At 36.0% G+C, this 22,683-nt stretch overlaps 1 protein-coding gene across 2 annotated transcripts in view; it reads left to right on the top strand.

Moving 5' to 3' along the window:
- Nucleotides 1-22,683, top strand: part of LOC136855477 (gonadotropin-releasing hormone receptor-like) — a 434,721-nt gene that overhangs the window by 267,482 nt on the left and 144,556 nt on the right. For both annotated transcript variants that reach the window (XM_067132553.1, XM_067132554.1), the window contains 3 exons: nt 2,567-2,774; nt 6,682-6,808; nt 10,898-11,036. In XM_067132553.1, the coding sequence (XP_066988654.1) occupies nt 2,567-2,774; nt 6,682-6,808; nt 10,898-11,036 (474 nt within the window). The remainder of the gene's footprint in view (nt 1-2,566; nt 2,775-6,681; nt 6,809-10,897; nt 11,037-22,683) is intronic.

Here is a 22,683-nt window from a genome sequence, read left to right as displayed (position 1 = left end):
TGTCTTTCTAAAATGTTTTTTTTTTTTTTGGGGGGGCTCCTTGTTCTTTCCGTTTCTCTGGACAATATTTTACCTTTAATTTTAATTAAAATGTCACTGATCTATAATTTCCGTTCATCTGCAGTTATGAAGCTTCCATCGATTTAAAACTGTATTTCAAATCGCTTAAAATTTTTTAGTTCTTTGTCCTCAATATCACTATGAAATATGAAATTCTTTTTCCAGAATTTCCATTGATGAGAAATTGTCTTTAAAAGGTTAATAATTTTCTGTCATTTGCATCAATTGCACGTTGATGAAGCGTTTAAAAGCAATCATTTCGCTTTTGCATATTCACGTACAATTTGTTGTTTTCGGAAAACACACGCTGGACTTTCGTATCACTTGCAAAATTGAATTAAAAGCTGACGGTAGACGGCTAATAAAGAGGGAACAAAAATTCCGACATTTTTCTCTTTGCTTCGCATTCTTTGTTTTTCACCATAGCCTACCATCACAGAGTCATTTAGGCTGAAATTAAGTCCTTTGTAATGTAAGGAACAGATTTTAAAAACTACTGAGGCTAGAGGGCTGCAAATTGTTATGTTGATCACCCACCCTCCAATCGCCAAACATACCAAATTGCAGCCCTCTAGCCTCAGTAGTTTTTATTTTATTTAAGGTTAAAGTTAGCCATAATCATGCTTCTGGCAAGGCAAAAGCACAGGCCACCACGGCCGGCTGAGAGTTTCATGGGTCGCGGCTCATACACCATTATACCGAGACCACCGTAAGATAGTTCTGTTTTCGGTGGCCTTGATTATACGCTGTACAGAAAAACTCGATTGATTCGGCGCATTTTTTACTTTTTTTTTTTTAAGTTAAAGTATGTTTTCTAGGAAACAATTTGGAGATAGTTTTCGGCATTTGTTGGCCGTGGTCAAATGACGAAGAAATGATATGGTTATTGAACAGATCATTAACATTAAGTAAATGGGCTTTTAAATAACTAGATTTAAATTTAATTTTTCACCTGAACATTTTCTGTCTGTAAACATCAAAAGAGCCCCAAAAATAGGTGAAAATATTTGTTATTTTTGTTGTAGGTTCTAAGCATTCGTTGTACGCATAACTTCCTGTAATGGTGGTTGACATAAATAAACATTATCATCAACTGTTGCCACCATTACCAAATTGTACTTCCTACTGTTTTGAAAATGTCGTGTGACGCATTTATAATATATATTTATGAATTCGTAATGGATTCCCGCTGTTTTCAAAATGCCGACTGACGCAATTATGAAAATATCATAATCTCCTTTGCTCTTTTTTTCTTATATTATAAATAAATGATACATCCCCAATTGTAATTCCCACCGTTTTCAAAAGGCCAGTTGACGAAGTTATAGTAATATACATTTATAAATCCATATTGTTAATTCCAGCTGTTTTCAAAATGCCCATTGACGCAGTTGTAATCATTCACCATTGAAATAATCTCCTATAATAATCTCTGTTTATAAACCCGTAATGATACTTCCCACTGTTTTCAAAATGCTAATTGATGTAACTATAATCAAGGTCTGTGATTGCAATAATCGCCACTTATAAATCCGTAATGATAATTCCCATTGTTTTCGTGACGCCAAAATAGGCAATTATGAGTCTCCATTATAATCTGCATTTATTAACCCGTGTTGTTAATTTCCACTAATTTCAAAATGTCGGTTAACGTAATTATAGTAATTCCAGTATAATAATCTCCATTTTTAAACCCGTAACGATAATCCGCACTGTTTTTAAAGTGCCAGTTGACGCAATGATAATAACCTCCATTTATAAATTATTATAATAATCTCCATTTATAAATCATAATCTCTATTTAAAATCAGTATATTAATCTCCAGTTATAAATCATTATAATAATCTCCATTTATAAATCATAATAATCTCTATTTATAAATCATTATATTAATCTCCATTTATAAATCATTAAATTAATCTCCATTTATAAATCATTATAATAATCTCCATTTATAAATCATTAAATTAATCTCCATTAATAAATCATTATAATAATCTCCATTGATAAATCATTATATTAATCTCCATTTATAGCTCATTCTGATAATCTCCATTCATAAATCTTTATAATATTCTCCGTTTATAAATCATTATAATGATCTCCATTCATAAATCATTATAATAATCTCCATTCATAACTCATTACAATAATCTCCATTCATAAATCTTTATAATATTCTCCGTTTATAAATCATTATAATAATCTCCATTCATAAATCATTATATTAATCTCCACTCATAAATTCATTACAGTAATCTCCATTCATAAATTCATTACAATAATCTCCATTCATAAACCATCATAATAATCCCCATTTTCATAAATCATCACAATAATAATTTCCATTCATAAATCATCACTATAATAATCTCCATTCATAAACCATTATAACAATCTCCATATATAAACCCATAACGATAATCCCGACCATTTCCAAAATGCCGAATGACGCAAAATGCCGAACGACGCAATTCTGACAATGACCACCTTGATCTCCCGCAGGTGGTGATCTTCCACGTGGAGAACCACCCCTTCCACACCTTCTACGTGCAGTGCGTCACCTTCAACTTCTTCCCGTCGCTCCACCACGAGATGATTTACAACCTCTTTTGCCTGGTGATGCTCTACGTGGCCCCCCTCTCCATCATCATCATCTTCTACGGCGCCATCGTCATCACCATCTTCCAGAAGAGCCGGCTCTCGGCGGATGGTGAGACTCCCGGGAGCGGGGAGGTGGTGGGGAGGGGCGGGAGACCTTCAGTTGCTTTGAGTGGTTGGCGGTGCCTTCTTCTTCTTCTTCTTCTTCTGATTCTTTTTCTTCTGCCTCTTCCTTTTCTTATGCTTCTTCTTCTTCTTCTTCTTCTTCCTCCTCCTCTCCTTCTTCTTCCTCTTTTTTGCTTCTGCTTCTTCTTCTTCTTCCTCCTCCTCTTCTTCTTCTGCTTCTTCTTCTTCCTCTCCTTCTTCTGGTTCTTTCTCTTCTTCTGCTTCTTCTTCTTCTTCTTCTGACTCTTCTTCTTCCATCTTTCTTATGCTTCTTCTTCCTTCTTCCTTTTTTGCTTCTTTCTTCTTCTCTTTTTTTTTTCTGCTTCTTCCTCCTTCTCCTTTTCTTTTCTACAGCCTTCTTCTCCTCTTCTTCTACTGCCTCTTCTTCCTCTCCATCTTCTGCTTTTTCTTTATTTTCTTCCTCCTCTTCTTCTCCTCCCTCCTCTTCTTTATTGGCTGCGGTGTATTGATTTGTTATTGCTCTTTTCTCCTTGTGCTTAATTTGATCTGTGGCTTGTGTGGGTGTATAGTTTTGTGCCTTGGGGGATTTCATTACTTGTTTGCTTGCTTTTTTCATTAGTCGTATATGCAGCTATTAATTGATTTATTTACTAATAGATTTCATTATTATTTTTGCCCAGACCCATATTTATAGATTTGTTTATATGTCAGTTTAATTTTCTTGTTTGCATAATTAGCGATGTTGGTCGTAACTTACAAATATTTAGTGATTTCCAAACAGTTGTTAAGGTGTGGGATTACCGCATTTTTTATTTATTTATTTTTCAGTTTTATTTCAGTAGATTTCTAATAAAAAAAAACATGAGAGTAAAATGATATAATATATGAAAGTCCGAAAAATTAGCCGAGGCAAAGACGAGAGACTGTGCCAGTGTAGATATTTATCGTGCGAGGGAGACAGTCGTCGGCGAGATCTCGCGTATATGTGTATTTGTGTGCGGGCGCGCGGGCTCGTCCAACAAAAGGAGAGAGAGAGAGAGAGAGAGAGAGTGATTGATTAATTAACTGATTGATTTTTCTATTAAAACTGGCTTCACAAAGAGAGAGAGAGAGAGTGATTGATTGATTGATTTGTCTTTTAAAACTGGCGTGACAAAGAGAGAAAGATAGAGAGTGATTGATTGATTGATTTGTCTTTTAAAACTGGCGTGACAAAGAGAGAGAGAGAGAGAGAGTGCATGTTGATCTGTAGGTCCAGTGAATGTTGAGGTCGTTGTTACGTCTGTGTGTGTGTGTGTGTGTGTGTGTGTGTGTGTGTGTAAGAGAGAGAGAGAGAGAGAGGCAATTATTATCGACGCTAGACTGTAATTCCATCCCCGGGATTTCCTTCATCCGAGACTGATGACAAATTCTAGGATCGGGAGGGATAGCCGAGACGGATCTTCGAAGTTGGAGAACTATTCCGAGCCAGTTCCTCCAATTAAATCGCTTCGGAAGCCTGTTCGGTTTCTTTTGTAATGGTGGGAGGGAGAGAAAGAGAGATGGCGCGGGCGGGGGGGAGGGCGGAGGGGGTGGTGGTGAAGATCTGAAAAGGTACTTCGTGTGCTGTCCGAACTTTGAGCAAAAAGTTTTCCAATTTGAGTTCCGCAAGTGTGTTTATTTCTGTGTGCGCTTGGCAGGTATTGGTCGAAGTAGGACTAATTGTTATATGTGTTTGGCTTTTAACTGTCGTTCATAGTAATAGCAGCGTTATCGTTTGTCCAAGGTTGACTTAAATATAGGGTAATTTAAGGCAAGTTAAATGTCTTAAGATATCGGTGAATCACCTCATCCCCGTAGGGGGGGTTAGCGCCGTCAGTGCACCTCGTGCTGTGCATTGTAGGCGTTACTTAAGGTTCTTTGCAGCGTGCCTTCGGCTCCTAGCTTAAACCCCATTCGTTTCTTTTACTGTACTTCCTCTCATATTCTCTGTCTTCCATCTTACTTTCCACCCTCTCCTAACAATTGATTCATAATGCAACTGCTTTGAGGTTTTCCTCCTGTTACACCTTTCAGACCTTTTACTGTGAATTTCCGTTTCAGCACTGAATGACCTCATAGGTCGCAGTGCTTGGCCTTTGGCCTAAATTCTGTATTCAAGTCAGTTCAAGTTAATAACCTAATCTATTTTCTTTGTACTTATTCTTCAAGACAAGGTAAAATTTTGACCACTGTGTTTCAAAAAGTATTTAAACAGTGATAGATTGATTGACATCTTAGAACGGAAGATGTTTGACAAATTATGTGTATGGGCCTATTGTCCTCCTGTAAGGAAACGGTGCGAGAGTTTTTTCTCTAAGGCCTAAATCTGCAGTTGGGGGAAGAAAGTTGGTCAAGACGGCTGATTCCGTTTTACAGTGAAGCCGCACCTTAGGGAGAACGGCTTTTTCAAGAAATACCTGGTAGTTGCTTAGTCGAAGTCCTCCCCCCCCCTCTATTTTTAATTTTGCATAGTGATCACCTTTCTCTCTCTCTCTCTCTCTCTCTCTCTCTCACACACACACACACACACACACACACACACACTCACACACACACAGAACATGGACCACAACATTTAGTCTCCTCCAGATAAACAGATGCACTAAAATTTATTGCTCTCTCTCTCAGTTCAACAGATCCTATTATGTGGAACATGACCAGATTGTTCCTTCCTTACTGTAGGATCGAACCGCTACGTTTTGAGTACCTAAGAGAGAGAGAGAGAGAGAGAGAGAGAGAGAGAGAGAGAATATTAGGTTAACACAGATCCATGAACGGACAGTTACAAACATGCATACATAAATGCATTATGTAATATATATTGCTGTTTGGTAAAATACTGATATGCTTAAATGAATTCATGTACGGATGCATAAAAACATTTAATTCTTCAACACTGCAGTTTTAATATTCAATTATGCTCCTTTTCTTCCATTTGTTTCGTATGTTGGTTGCATCATTTGTATTGCATATTGCATCAGATACGATTACCCCTTTGGTTGCAAATTATCCCCAAGGCACAAAGTGGTTTAATGTTAATGGGCTAAGCGTTGTTTAATATTTAAAAGTATAAATTAGTTTGCAATGCTAGTGACCAGTTTTCACATTTTACAGACATTCGTACAAACTACCAATAACCTATTGTGATGGAGATGAGTGGATTCCGATTCCGATTACAGGATCTGATCTCGACGGAATATGTGCAGTAGTGTTGAAATTTCTGATCTCTGTCAAAGGCTGGGTCGTTAATAATTTCGTTTTAATTGCAATGACTTGATTCCATATTTTAGCAATTTATTTTGTGGAAGATGTTTCAATGCCTCACACTTTTTCCGGGCATGGCATTATTGTCTGATAAATTATTTATTTCTTAATAAATGATTTTATTCTTTATATTATACTTTGCAAAATGTTTCACATCTGGAATATTTGCATGTTATTTAAATTGACAGCTGTTTAAACACTGAAACTCCCCAATGCAATACTAATTTTATCTAGAATATGGTTCTATCGTCAGTCATCCCGTAGGGGGTTAGTGTCGTCAGTGCACTTCACGGGGTGCACTGTAGGCATTACTAAAGGTTCTTTGCAGCGTCCCTTCGATCCCTAGCTGCAACCCCTTTCATTCCTTTTACTGTACCTCCATTCATATTATCTTTCTTCCATCTTGCAGTGAACCCTCTTCTAACAATTATTTCATAGTGCAACCGCGAGGTTTTCCTCTGTTACACCTTTCAAACCTAACTACTCTCAATTTCCTTTCCAGCGCTGAATGACCTCATAGGTTCCAGTGCTAGGCCTTTGCCCTCAACTCTATATTTCATTCCATTCTTTCGTCAGTCATTTCATTTGGCAAATTGTAATACCGGCAGATACCACCATCCGGCGCTCGAGCCTTGGTTATTTAGGACGGGCCAGGGCGAGAACCATCAAGATGACCGTCAGCATCGTTTTGGCCTTCTTCGTCTGCTGGACGCCCTACGTTGTGATTAGTCTATGGTAAGTTCCCTCCCCGTCACTTATTACATACACTATTGGACAGATAACAGGAATATGGTAGATTAATCCTCTCTCGGGCTGCATTTATTTGAGTCACGCTGATTTTTGCTTATACCTGTTCCTTGGAACCCACGTAGCTAAGGTAAGGTTAGATTCAGACTTCTTGTGATTAGTTTATGGTAAGTTCCATCTTTGTCACTTATTACGCTAGACAGAATAACGGAAATATGGTAGGGTAATCCTCTCTAAGGCTTCATTTATTTGAGTCACGCTCAATTTTGCTTGAACCTGTTCCTTGGAACGCACGTAGCTAAGGTAAGGTTAGATTCAGGCTTGTTGTGATTAGTCTTTGGTAAATTCCCTCTTTGTCACTTATTACGCTAGTGGACAGGATAACAGAAATAATTTTGAGTAACGTTGAATTTTGCTTAAACTAATCCCCTCGTAGGCTGCATTATGTTTGAATCGTAAGTTCTGATTTTCTAGACAGAATAAAACCTCCTCTTCGACTGCGTAATTTTGAGTAACGTTGATTTTTGCTTAAACCTGTTCCTTGGAACCCATGTAGCTAAGGTAAGGTTTAGATTCAGACTTGATTGTTTCGTCATACCTTCAGATAAACGCTCATCTTCTTTTCAATAATCTGTTAACTGCTTTGTTTTCCACAATCAAAAGACGCTGGTATTCTTTTTTATCAGATGAAGGACAATTACGAGCAGAAACGGAAATAAGATCAAAGCTGGCGTATGAAAATACGTCCAGACGATGAATACGTATTTTTTTTTAAATAATCCTTAGAATACAAAGTACTCTGGGTACGTTGAGCTTATCCTTGAATAAACTCCCCGGAAAATTCACTTCCTGTTCTATCTCTTTCAGGCCAAGCCAGTAATATTTACCATTCTCTGTGCAATGGCTCCGTCCATATCTCCCTTGGTCTATATATATATATATATATATATATATACATATATATATATATATATATATATATATATATATATATATATATATATATATATATATATATATATATATATATATATTTATATATATATTTTTTTTTTTTTTTTTTTGCCCCTGTGCCAAACTAGAGCAGCCAGGTAAAAAACTACATTAATTAAGATTAGGTCTTTTCGTCTCCACTGCTTGAAACTACAATATCTTAAGATTAGGACTTTTTATCTACACCACGATGGGCAGATGAAATAAAAGACAGAAGTAAAAGGAGATATCTCACGAATATAATTGGAAATTTTCTTTGATATATACAGAGGAAAAAAAAGATTTTACGGACATTTGCGAGTACATTGAAACAGTGTATCATGCGTTTCTTTTGTAATTGAATCAGAATAGTTTAATTTTCCCAGTTAAGGGCTCGAGAAGTGTACAATTGAATTATACTGTAAAGTATTACAGCCATCGTAGAATATTCATGTGGGCATTATACGGATCTCTTTCTGTATCATTAACTGCTTTACAAATTTCATTTAATCAGGCCTATGGCTGGTTAACGTCTCTCTCTCTCTCTCTCTCTCTCTCTCTCTCTCTCTCTCTCTCTCTCTCTCTCTCTCTCTGCAGTTACCCAGCTTTGGTTTTGTTCATTTGCGCCCAGATTATTTCAGAAATTTGAAGAAAAAGTTTTGTTCATTATGTATAAAAGCAAGTGGAATTAGAGACAGACACCTTGAATAGGTTGAATAAAAGATTTTTATATATATTCATATATGTATAAAAATATAATATATTATATATATATATATATATATATATATATATATATATATATATACCTAATATATATATAATATATATATTACATACATATATATATTTCTGACTCACATCCCAGGGTCAGGCAGGTCTTTCAATTGGCTTGTATGGCCTAGTGGGCAGCGCCCTTGCCTTTCAATTGAAGACCTGGGTTCACCGATCCTGATGGCGGAGAGATCCGAAAACTATTTATGTTCACACGTGATTGTGTGTTGATTATTTCTAACATATACACACACACATACATACACACATTATATATATATATATATATATATATATATATTATATATATATATATATATACTATATATATATATATATATATATATATATATATATACTGTAAATGGAAGGCCACGAGAATCGAGAGAAAAGATAGAGAGAGAGAACAGGAAGAGTTTAGAAAGGCTTGTCGTAGGAGATAATAAGAACCCGCCAATTAGATCTCCACAGAATAAATTTTGGAAATGGTGTCTTTGCAGATGTTATGGCAACAAGTGTGCAGAAGTGTTAGTTATAATGTTAGTTAAGACACACTTTGGCCTAAACATAAGCATAATGTTAGCCTTTCTGGGCAGAAATGTAAGTTTTAGTGTTAGTTAAGATACCCTTTGGCATAGTTATAATGTTAGTTAAGACACACTTTAGCTTAAACATAAACATACATAATGTTAGCCCTCCTGGGCAGAAATGTTAGTTTTAGTGTTAGTTAAGATACCCTCGGGCATAGTTATAACGTTAGTTAAGACACTCTAGCCAAAACATAAGCATAATGTTAGCTTTCCTGGGCAGAGGTGTTAGTCATAATGTCAGTTAAGGCACACTTTAGCATAAACATAAACATAATATTAGCTCTCCTGGTTAGAAGAGTTAGTTATAATGTCAATTAAGACGCACTTTACCATAAACATAAACATAACTCCAGCTTTCCTGGGATAGGTTGAGCCGAAGCTCCTACGAATCTTTTAATGCCCCGTCGCGGATAATTTCCATAACCCGTCACCAGTGAATAATGACCCTTGAAAGTCTCCTCGTCTCTTTAGCAAATGGCGAACGAAACGAGCCCGGGTAATTTATAGTGCGGCAGCCTCATTTGCAGTTTGGCGCAACGTTTCCGCTCGGCAGGATGATGCGTCCTGCCCTCTTTAATGTTGCAAGATGATACTTACGAGGTATTAATATCAGTCCCGTTGCTGGGGTAGTGGCATCGGTGCGCCATTATGCGGTACACTGGTAGGCGTACTTGGGTTCTTTGCGAAATCCTTCGGCCCCTAGCTGCAACCCTTTATTCCTTTTACTGTATGTACATCCGTTCATATTCTCTTTCTTCCGTCTTACTTTTTCCCTCTATTAACAATTGTTTCGCCAGATGCAACTGCGAGGTTTTCCTCCATTTACGTCTTTCAAACGTTTTTACTGTCAATTTCCGTTCCAGCGCTGAATGACCTCATGGGCCCAAGTACTTGGCCTTTGGCCTAAACTCTGCATTCCATTCCGCTGAGCAGGATGCGTTGTGTCCTCTTTAATATTGTAATATGATACTTCCAAGGTATTAATATCAGGGAAAAGGTGCTACTTGTTGTGATGACATTTCTGAGATTTTCAAAAGGACAAAAATTGAAACAACTTGACAGAAAGCAGTTCGTATTACTGTACCCAGTAATGTGTTAATATTAGATCACTCTTCTGCATAATAGGTATGTATCACAGTTTACAATTAGATGAAGAAGATTTTTTATGGCATAGATAAGTGCCAAGCTAGTCCTTGGGTCGATGGTCAAAACAGCATCTTACAAAATGAACTTGTCATTTACAGTTTGCAATGATATAGCTTATTATATGTAGAGGATGTTAGTTTGAGTTTTTCAGTGTTTATATTATGTCATAAGAGACTGAATTCTTCTGCAGTTCCTTTACAGACAAAAGTTATCTCATGCCTTGCAAAAGTAATGAGACCTGGCACAAAAATTCGTTGCGGTGGGTATCTTAAAGGATAGGTACCCTCTTTTGCCTGAAGAGTAAATAAAAGATTAATTTTGGGTATTGCTTCTGTCAGGAGAATATCTGCAGCCGTAATATCAAACACGGGTAGTTTTAATTTAAATTGCCCATTTATTTCAGGAACTTGCTAACTTGTGCGTACAAGTAAGAAATAGACTATGAGTCTGCCCCATTTTGCTTTTTACTGTTATTTAGTTGTCTCATTCTTACTGTTTGTATAATTATCCTGTAGCACTTTGCTAGACAAATTTTTTAATTCTGTTTCCCCCCAAACATTTAAATTTTAATGTGTTCCTTCGTCTTCTTCTTCAGGTTCTGCTTTGATAGATCAGCAGCTGAACTCTTAGACGAGAAAGTGAAGAGGGGTCTCTTCATATTTGCCTGCTTCAATTCCTGCGTCAATCCCATCGTCTATGGAATCTTCAACTTCTGCAAGAAGAAGCAACCTGTGGTGAGTCGGCTTAGAATTGAACATTTTGCGATATGCCAATTGATTGAGATTCTCTTGCATACAGGAACTTGTCCGTGTACTGATATAGAGCTGATATAGAGCCGTAGCATGAGTATGCATGGTGAGAGTATGGTTACATAATATGCCTGGACCGATCGTGCACGAAAATTATAGATGATTCTTTAGTCAATTTTTGGTGTGATTGTTGAATCAGTGAATACTTTCTTTGCTCGGTTTGCTCGTGTTTAGCGTTGGTGGTTTTAATATCGTAGGTTTCGCGTGAAAGTCTGCCCCACAGAGCTAGTAAATAGGTTGGACAAGGTTGGAATTTATTCGCATCGTATACGAAAGCATTTGGCTTTGAACTTCAGTCCAGCCATGCTATGAAACTGCTAGGATTCAGGAATTTGCTTTATGCTTAGGGGAGATTAGAAATAAAAACTTGGCCATAATCAAAATTGAAAAGCGGAGTGACCACTGTAGCCAAAGAATTTTAGAGAGTTCAGGCGCTTTGGGACGGTCAGATTTCAGAAGCATATGGGCTCCCAGGTGAGAAACGTAAGTCAGGTTAGAATTGGAAAGCGTTGGGAAAGTGTATGCCCGGCCAGAAGATAAAACAAAGGAAATGGCAGAATTAAGGAACTTTATCGGAATTGAGCAGCTTATTGTAGGTAAGAATTGATGAGGCCAAGGCAAGTCATTATTTAGAAGATATATCAATTGAGAACTGGAATAGAGAATGTAAGATAAGGTTACATTAGAGAAGCTGCAGCATAGGTCGGAATTTTGAAAGTTAGTTTCAGATAGAATTGGTACTCCAGATCACGTCATAATTAGTGTGAATGGAGAACGGAATTGAGAGCTAAAAGACATGTCAGCAGTGAAGTTTATAGTGTAGGTCAGAAGTGGCTGAGCTCATGACAGAGCAGAATTAAGATTCATAATTAGAATCGTAAAACAAATCAGATTTGTGAACCGTACATGACAGCTTGGAAAAACTAATGGCTGGTCAGAATTAAGAAACCTAGGAAAGAACAAAATTGTAGCATTTGTGTCAAGACAGAAATGGAAGCCTTAGGGTAGGCCAGTGTTAAGAATCTAAGGACAGGTTAGAATAGTGAATGTTCCACTCATCAGAACTAAGAACCTTAGGACAGGTCAGAATAGTGAAACTTGGGGGAACTTAGGTCAAATCAGTAATGTTCCACACATCAGAACTAGGAGTCTTAGGACAGGTCAGAATAGTCAAACTTGGAGAAAACTTAGGCCAAATCAGTAGTAACGTTACTCCGATCAGAAACTTCGCTTGACACCAGGGTATATACCCGTGCCCCCTCTATTCCCAGACTCAGACTTGGAGGTCAACCACCCTGAACACCCAACTCAACTCGCGGAGTTGCGAGTGCCGCAGCTTCAAGTCCTCCCGAGTCTATTGGAGCCGTCGGGAGGCAGAGTCGACTGTTACCAATTCCGAGGTGACGGACCACACGGCGGAGCTCCTGCTTCCCAGGGTACTCAATTCCCCTTTCAGGACAAGGTCAGTTCCAGTGGGGTTTTCAGAGTAAAGATTGTCACCCTAGTTTTTTCTAAATGTCCCTTATCCCTTGAAATAATAACACTTCGTCGTGGAAACTTGGTTTGCGTGTGGTTGAGTCATTTGTTAATTTTTGCATTTCATGTGCGTGCGCTTTGCTTTATTGCATGCCTTTTCGGATGTCTTCGATTACTGATGAGCATTTATTGGTATTTTTTGCCTCTTACATGCGTGTTCCTCCTTTTCTTGTTATGAATTGTAACAGATGTTCGTTTTGTTATTAAATTATTGTTCGCCCGAATGACTGCTTTGCCTGATTGTCACGCTGCTTTGACATTTCCACCCACACTCGGCCTTTTGATGGTTCAAAGCTATCAAACATCATTTTGCTGCAGACTCATTCCCTCATTTAAGCACCTGAAATGTATTTGGAAATGCGATCTCCATTTTTTAGGCGAAAAACATTTATCCCTCCTGGGAAATTCTTTCTCTTTGCTCAAGGATTCAAAAGGTTCTCGTTTCCTTTTATTCTGACTTTTAGGACCCGTGTTTTTTCGTTTCAAGTCACAAAGCCATCTAGCTTATGACTGACACTACGAATTCAGTTGGATGCAAAATTCCCTTTTAATCAAAACGTTCAAATCGTTGCCAAATTAACTGGTCTTAAAGTGAATAGATCAGGACTGTACTTCTGTAGAGAATTTTTAGTGAGATATCTGGCATGGGATGAGAACAGAATGTAGAGAATGCCTCCAAAATTGTAATGTGATGCTGTGATGATGTTTTTATTCAGCATGTTGGATAGTATGCAGTTATTAGCACTTAATGTGACTGCGCTTCAAAACTAAATTTTGGGATATGCATAAGTATTAGTATAAGCTGAGATAAGGACTACTCCTCAAGTAGACGAATTCTGAATGTTAATCACTATACGTCATATTCATCAAATCTTTGCGTATGCATCTTTATACTATTCACTTTCTAATGGTTAATGATGAATAGAATGCCATTGAAAACGTTAATGACGGAATCGTTACCTCATCAGACTCGTTGTCAGATACGAGACAGGCAACGCCTCGTTATATAAGGCTGAATCGTATCTGTTATTAATTCCATTTGAAAGTTCTCTCATTAGGCCATCCGTCTTCGTTTGCGGTTTCTTCAAGAGACCTCCTTTTCTAACGCTCGATGGTGACCTGCGGTAATTAAAACTTGGAGGAAGAATATGCTAGACAGACGGATTAACGTATGTTTTGTCAAGGAAAGCCTCGGATTCAATTAATCTGTATTTTGTCAAGGAAAAATTGGAATCAAAGTCATCTTGATGTTTTGAGACTCACCAGACCAGTGTTTTATAATTTTATACTGAAATTGAAGATAATGGTTGTTAGAGGAATATATACAGTATATGTGTGTATATATATACTATATGTATGTATGTATGTGTATATATATATATATATATATATATATATATATATATATATATATATATATATATATATATATATATGGAGATAGTTCTTCACAAATGATTTGAGCTTAGCATCTTTACGGATATTTTAAGACTGAAATCCACGCAAACCGACTTTCACGAAAAACTATATTAACTTGACACCACAAAGCTTTCGTTATTATTAAACTGTTCCTATGTGTCAGGCTAATGCTGACCCGCACCAGAGACATTATATTATACTAATCGTAATTAGATAATCCGGGAAATTTTTTTGGTTTATTTATCTATTTATTAATTTTTCTTTCTTTTTTTAATAAGTGGGATCTCTTCGTTCAGTATTTCCCTTTACTTCCTCTAACATCTTCCCCATAAACACCATAATCTTTAGAAGTTTGAATTTCGAGTCAGTGGCCCCTTTGGTTGGCTTATTCCACATGAATAGGGTTTACCTTCTGAATAATAATAATAATAATAATAATAATAATAATAATAATTATTATTATTATTAATTATTATTATTATTATTATTATTATTTAATATTATTATTATTATTATTATTACAACAGAGGCTTTTCTCAATCTTCCAGCGATTGTGATTTTTATCTTCTAGTCGTTCTCTTGGAATGAAACTTTTCAGCTATTCTTTTGAGTTGTTTTAGAAGGAAATCTGTTAAAACAATCTTGAGTGGCACATACTGATAATTCTCTTTTGACTCCTAATTAATTGTTATTTGATATCTACCTAAAGTTAATTGCCAACTTGGGAAACTTTTTCGTCTATTCTTATGGGATTGCATAAGGAGATTCTGTACGACTTGCTAACTAATTATGAATGGAACTTTTGACTCATATAAAGTTAATTATTGACAGAGTCTCCATTTCCTTTCATTCGTTTAGAGTTACCTGTAATTAATGTAGATCTGTTTCTGTAGTGTTGTAAGTGAACTGGAATAAGACCTTTCTATGAGCCTTGAATAATTAGAAATTATAATTTCACAATTTTATAAGTTATTGCAAATAAGACTTATGCCTGTCAAAATGGCCATAAGGTATGTCTCCTCGTCTTCAAAATATTTATAATTGAGGCCTTATGTCAGTGTTCCTTTGAATGAGAATGACGTTTTTCTAAGATCTTTAATTAATTGTAAATGAGGCTTTTCTGTCATACTTGGTGGGTTTTAAATGAATTAACAGGCTGGTTCATAAATGCATTCGACATTCTTCTCTAGCACCAATGTTATTGTGCTTTTAGGTTATCTTACCTTTTGGATACAATCTGGAACACTCAGGGTACACGTCCTCAAGTCTAGCTGAATATTGATACTTTATACGTATGCCCACAGACACAACTTCACTCAATTAATGTCCATGCAGGGTATACAAATATGCCAAGTTCATCTGAATACAAAATGAAGGGTCTCATTTTGGTCTAAAATTAGATGACTCATTTGTAATGGGAATTCAGTTTTATTTAATATTATAAACAGTTCATGTTATTAAATATTATTTGTAGAGTAATTCGTTTATTATTATCGGCAATGACCATTTCTAATGATTTCTAATTTTATCTCGCTTATAATTACTTCGTATTATCCTGAGGCTTCCTTCAGAAACTGGTATTTAGGTATCAAGAGCCGTTGACGTAACGTGATTTTTCTTTTTCTTGTAAGCCGTTGTTTGTCCTTAGGGAAACATACTAATTTTCTTGTGCTCAGAAACGTAAGAATAAATTAACTCCCCCAAGAACTGGTACTTCCATTGAGAATTATCTCTTTAAAAGACACCATTTGTGAAACACAACCATTCCATTTATATTTCATGGGAGACGGCTCTTTGCCGCTTAAGGATTGGGCATACTCGCCTAACACACAACTTTTTGATGGCCGGGGAGAATCAACCTTTTTGTGAGAATAGTCTGGCCGCCTTGACTGTGAGGCACCTGCTGGTTGAGTGCCCCAGTCTTGGGGGTACTAGAAGCCGTCACCTCTCTGAGGCTCTTGGTCAGGATGGCAGGTTCATCCTTGCTAAGATCCTCGGGAGTGGATGTGGTGTTTGATGCCCAGTGGCATTTTTAGATTTGTTATCGACGATGGTCTTTTCCCAAAAATATGATATTGCATTCGTTTTCTTTTTATCTTTTTATTGTTTTTTTTAGATACTATGTTGTTCATTTAATTGATATCGGGGTCAATGACCCAGTTGTCAGGTAGCTCAAAATCGGGTCAGTGACCCAGTTGCCAGATAACTCAAAATCGGGTCAATGACCCAGTTGTCAGATAACTCACCATCATTCAGTCATTCATTCTCGGCAGCACCCGCCATCCAATCAACTCATATTTAATAACCAGTCATAAATCAGTTGGAACGAGGTGTCAACACTAGATGCAGATGGCAACTGAATCTAACTGTGCCAGTAAAATCATAAAGCTTTGAATTGTGATCTTTATTCTAGGTTTTCAAACGTTTTGTTTTGTTTTATTTATTTATTTAAAATGTTTTTTTATTATAATTTCCATTTTTATCGTATTTCTAGTATACTATTAGCCGAAGCAGAGTTTTTTTTCTTGTTTTACTCTATAACTCCTGAAACAGGTATCTTGTTATTCTATTTTGAAAAGCAGTTTCTTAACTAACTTCGTAACATCTTGAGCTTCCTTAGTTTGTTAACATTGTGAGTCTTCCAGGGCCTCTTCATTTTGAGAGGTAACTTATAACTTAAAAAGTATCTTACTGTATTATGACAGATAAAGAGAAAAAAATGTGAAAATCAAGCATCTAGATGTTTAAATACGTAAGATATTTCTATTCCGTAACCATAACTTGTATCAGAAAAACATCCATTTTGTGTAGGAGAATTCTATCCATAAAAAAATCATTTTTAAAGTAAATACCTCCCGTCATTGCAGTTCTTTCACAGAATCCCTGGTGGCAGCTGTTCAACTTTTGTTGTGACACTGTTGTCACATTGTTGTCACACCCTTTTGTGTCCTTCTATTCTTTGTCTCCGCGAAACAAATCCTGTCTAAACCAACCGTAGATTCCTTTCACGTAGCGATCAGGTCCTGTCTAAAAGGAGATCCCTTTGGGGGTAAAGGACTCCTCGGAAAACGTACGGACAAAAAGAAAGGAACTCATTTTCGGTAGGAAGTCCAATTTCGCGTTGATTTCTTACCTGGGAGGTCTCTCTCTCTCTCTCTCTCTCTCTCTCTCTCTCTCTCTCTCTCTCTCTCTCTCTCTAAGTACGATTCTACGTTTTGTTTCTTACCTAAAGTCAGTTAGTCAGTCTCTCTCTCTCTCTCTCTCTCTCTCTCTCTCTCTCTCTCTCTCTCTCTCTCTCTCTCTCTCTCTCTCAAGTACGATTCGTTCGATTTCTCTACAGTGAGTCAGTCTCTCTCTCTCTCTCTCTCTCTCTCTCTCTCTCTTCTCTCTCTCTCTCTCTATTTCTTACCTAAAGTCAGTTAGTCAGTCTCTCTCTCTCTCTCTCTCTCTCTCTCTCTCTCTCTCTCTCTCTCTCTCTCTCTCTCTCTCTCCAGCTCTTGTCTCTATTTGGGACAATTCTGGAAATGTCACTGTCTCGCTCTCTATAGAACTTACAATCAGTGGTGCTCTCAATCTTCTCTGATTTGTCGATGGCGTTTTCATCATTGGGCCTCAATCTTCTTCGATTTCCGATGGCGTTTTCGCTTTCCCCTTCGGCTCAGGTTCGGCCAATTGGCGAAGGAGGGAAACAGGAGAAAATTGGGCAGGTGGTGGTCGAGTTTCTTTCTTTTTTTTTCCTTCACTAAGAGAGAAATGAGTTGCACCTGTTTCGGCGCCATATTGCTCAAGCCCAAGCAATAACTTCCATACTGACTCGTACGTGAGGAAGTATATGTGGCTAATTTATTTTGTGTATCTATATATATATATTAGAATGCACCACCAGCAAAAGATCCCGAGTCCGTTTTCCGAGTGAACCAGGGTGATTTTAGAACCCTAGCTTTTTAAAGTTCATCTCAAGGCTCGCAATATACATGTTATCCCTCCCAGCAATACCTATGAATATTATTCATTGGAATCTACGCATATCCACATGGCTCTTTCCATTCTCATTTCCTCAAGGAATTCCATACCTACCAGTAACAATATCTCTTTCCCTGTTAAAAACCTTTGCTTTTACTGTAAAGCGCTAAGAACACCCACGCCTCCATAGGCTCAAAATGTACCCAAGGACAAATTGTGATTTTCCCACAAAACTCTCACTCCCATACTTTTCCAGCCCTTGGCCTCTGCACTCACTGTCACAACTCTTCAGATGGAAATGTAGCTTTTTCGCTGGTACAGTGGTTATGTCGCGGGGGGTTCGCGTCTCCCCCAGGGCGATGAAAAATCACTGGCTCTGCATCATGATCAGTTACTGCTGCAGTGTTAGGGAGGTCTGCTGCGGTGGGAGGTTCAAACCAACATTCTTTGGAAGATTGACTTTCAAGTCAGTGGTGGCCCCTTTGGTGTGCTTGTTCCATGTGAATAGGTTTCATCTGCTGAATAATAATAATAATAATAATAATAATAATAATAATAATAATAATAATGATTATTATTATTATTATTATTATTATTATTATTATTATTATTATTATTATTATAGAACAACAACAACAACAACAACAATAATAATAATAATAATAATAATAATAGTAATAATAATAATAATAATAATAATAATGATAAATCCAAATTTTGTTGTTTACTAAAATAAGTTGACAGTGTAGTGCTTGATTCCAAACAAGACAGTTGTGTGTGTCTTTATACCGTACTCTGTCCACCTTATGTGGGATAGCATTTAGATATTTGACCAGCTGAGTGTGAAAAGAATATTGGTTTAGAGGTAGGCGACAGAACTAACAAAAAAAAAAAAAAAAGGATTTAGAAGGGAAAGGAAGTAGCAGACTCCTTTGCTAATATTGTGACGTAGTGAGATTTTTTCTTTTAATCTCTTATAGTCTGAGAACTTTTATTATCATTATTATTATTGTTATTATTATTATTATTATTATTATTATTATTATTATTATTATTAATAAAGGATGTTAAATATTAACATAGGCTCTCTCTCTCTCTCTCTCTCTCTCTCTCTCTCTCTCTCTCTCTCTCTCTCTCTCTCTTTCTCTCTCTCTCTCTCTCTCTCTCTCTCTCTCTCTCTCTGTACTGAATGAGTAACTGAGAAGCCACGCCAGTCACTGAAATCTCATGCATAAAAAGATGTGCTTCATTTACATAATGATGCTTTTAGACTCGCCTTTTTGAGTTTGCCCATTTAATGGCATGTCAGATGTAGTAATATAGTGTCATATGAAGGGCCATTCACCCCCCCCCCCTTCCCCTCCCTACCTTACAGAGTAAGCGAGAAAGAATAATTATTCTATTTTGTGTTGCCATATAGAAATTCCTAAAATTTCAAGGCGAGATGAATGTTGTAATTATTTCCTTAATGGGCTTGACGCTATGAAGCCATATTTGTTATTCTGTTATTCCTCAGTACTAACACATACAGGAGAGAGAGAGAGAGAGAGAAGAGAGAAGAAGAAGAGAGAGAGAGAGAGAGAGAGAGAGAGAGAGATCATTGACGGTCAATGTAGGAGTCAGTAGTTTTTATGGGCTTGACGTTTTGAAGTCATATTTCTTATTCTTTTATTCGTCAGTACTAACACATACAGGAGAGAGAGAGAGAGAGAGAGAGAGAGAGAGAGAGAGAGAGAGAGAGAGAGAGAGAGAGACTCTTAATCACTGACGGCCAGAGCAGGAAACAAGGTCGCGCGTCAAGGGAATCATGAACAGTCGGAGGAAACTTTAGCGGAAAGTCTTTTGAGAAGAATTTTTCTTTTATTCTTCTCCGGGAAATCTTCTGCTCTAGAAATTCCAATAAGGGTGGTGGAACCTGAAGCCTTAGTAGTTGTAGATGATTGTTTACAAGGACGAGGAATGTGACGAGTCTGCCCGACAGACTGGGAGGGAACTTCTGATTCAGTTAACTGTAGAAGGGACGTAGTGGAGTCTTGTGGTTTGTTATGTATGTGTGTGTATGTATATATATATATATATATATATATATATATATATATATATATATATATATATATATGTATATGTATGTATACTTATATATTTAAATAAGAATTTTATATATTTAAATATATATTCTTATAAATGCATAAGAATTCCTTTTCATAAATCAAATTTGTCTATTATTCTTTTCTAAATTTCACCTGTTAATGTGCTTTTGGTAAAAACAAATTTGCGTTAGTCTATATATCTATCATTTCACCTTTGCTATGCTTATGATATATATATATATATATATATATATATATATTATATATATATATATATATATATATATATATAGGTTGGTTATATACTATATATATATTTATAATATTTCTGTTTTGCTATGATTTTCATTGATGCAATAAAGACAAAAGTTTCGTCGTTAACATTCACAGATGACCGGTCTCTTTGTGACGCTTTTCTCAATGTCAATGTTGCCTCGTTATTTTGTCATCGGGTTTCTGTTCCATTTGTTTATTACTTCGTGTGTTGATTGTTGTCTTATGCCATTCGTTATACGTAACTCTTTATGAATGCCTTCTTTTCATTCATTTTATTTTTATGTCTGTTGTGAGCTGGCTTATGTTTCGGACGTGTGTCGTTTTTACGTGGAAATTAAGAATCCTACGTCACATGTTCGTCATATTTTCAAAACTTATTTCTGTCTTTTATGCGCTTTTATTTATGCTTGAGTCAATGTATTCACGTTCAGTGTCTTCTCATTTTAATTACTTGTTTATTTTGTCGAGTTTTATGTGTATGTGTGTGTATATACAGTTTATAGATATATGCAAGGCTTAATTGATGCCACTAAAAAGCATTACTTCTAACGAATATATATATATATATAATCGGAATCATCCATGTCTTCAAAAGTTCTTTATTTGGTTTCGTGCAATCCTTTGCACATCATAGGTGTGCAATAAATTATTTAAAACTAAAAAGTTAAAATAAGAATTCCTACGTCACAGTAAAAAATTTTATAAGTCAATAAAATAAAATAAATAAATATTTTCAAAAACTTATTTCTGAATGTCGCCCAGACAACACCTTAGCGAGAGAGAAAAGCAGAAGTGTTTATTTTATGGGGATAGGTGCTTTATATATAATGTATTGACGTTCAGTGTCTTCCCTCATTTTTTAATTACTTGTTTATTTTGTAAGGAGTTTTATGGCCATGTCTTGTGTGTGTGTATATACAGTGATGAATTTTATATTTATTTATTTATTTTATTTTATTGACTTTATAAAACTAATTGATGCCACTAAATAATTTTATTTTAACTTTAGAAAATTCTTTATAATTTATTATATGATATATATATAAATTTAAAAATTTATATATATGGATATATATATATATATATATATATATATATATATATATAATATATATATATATATACTATATGTATATATATATATTATATATATATATATATATACATGTATAATATAATTATAATCATAATTATGCTATTTTCCATAATACTGATAAGTTTCGATTTAAATAATCATTGCGGGTATATCAGGATCCAGGGTTATATAGTCAAGGTGATAAAGTAATCAAGAAGAAAGTAAGATTAAATGAAAAGAAATAACTAAAAACTAGAATCTCATGTAATTTGAGGGTTATCTGGCGTCGTGACAGCTTTGGTCATTGAAATCGAAATATAAATAGATGGGAGAAAGTGAGCGAAGCATTATATGGTTGTTTGAGTCACTATTTAGTGCAAGTTCTTGAATGCTAGTGGAAGTGACTATTAAGAATTTAATGAATGAATTTAAGTCGAAGAATGGAAAGAACCCCTCACGAGTTACTTAATTTACACGTTGTTAAGTGGCTGACCAAGGTTTTAAGGTATTTCTGAGTGGTGGAAAGGTTCCAGAGGAGTAGGCGAGTGGAAGAAATGTTTGACTGTACAGTGGGTAAGGGGACAGAGGCCACTCTAAACATTTTAGCAGCATAACATCACCTAGTTTTACAGGAATGTTTATGGTAAGATTTTGATTGTGAAAGCACAACAGGTGACTGAATGGTTTGCAGGGAAAAAAATTGTGTTAGCTGAGACATAGAGGAGTACGAGTATATGCGCGCATGTGGGGATACTTTTTTTATTATAAAACACTTTGTCTGGATTTTTTTTATCAAATAGTTTTACAGAAAGTTTGAAGACAAGGGAGGAAACCTCTAGAAAGAGCATTAAATGTCTGGAGCAAACATTATATCGGGGAATACATGAAATACACGTATTCGCGTGCAGTTACACCGACACATGCATACATATACATAATCATAACGTGCATCTGTAAATTATGCATATGTATTATTACAATTTAACAGACACCAGTAAATTATGCTTAAAAGACATTATTACAATCAGATCCTTAACTTTAAACCACCTGTTCGCTTCTCCAGCGCATCTAAATAAGTGTGCACTTCACATTGTCAGGAAAGAAACGTTATAATCAAAGAAGAAATTAGAAGAGATCAGGAAAAATTAAAAGAATTTATGAAAACAGCAGTGAGTCTGAGGTTGATTATTTTACAACTTAATTAAGGTCGCCC

Source organism: Macrobrachium rosenbergii, chromosome 31 (assembly GCF_040412425.1).
Source record: "Macrobrachium rosenbergii isolate ZJJX-2024 chromosome 31, ASM4041242v1, whole genome shotgun sequence".
Taxonomy (NCBI): Eukaryota; Metazoa; Arthropoda; class Malacostraca; order Decapoda; family Palaemonidae; genus Macrobrachium; species Macrobrachium rosenbergii.
The sequence above is the reverse complement of the archived record's forward strand: the minus strand, read 5'-3'. Positions and strand labels throughout refer to the sequence as shown.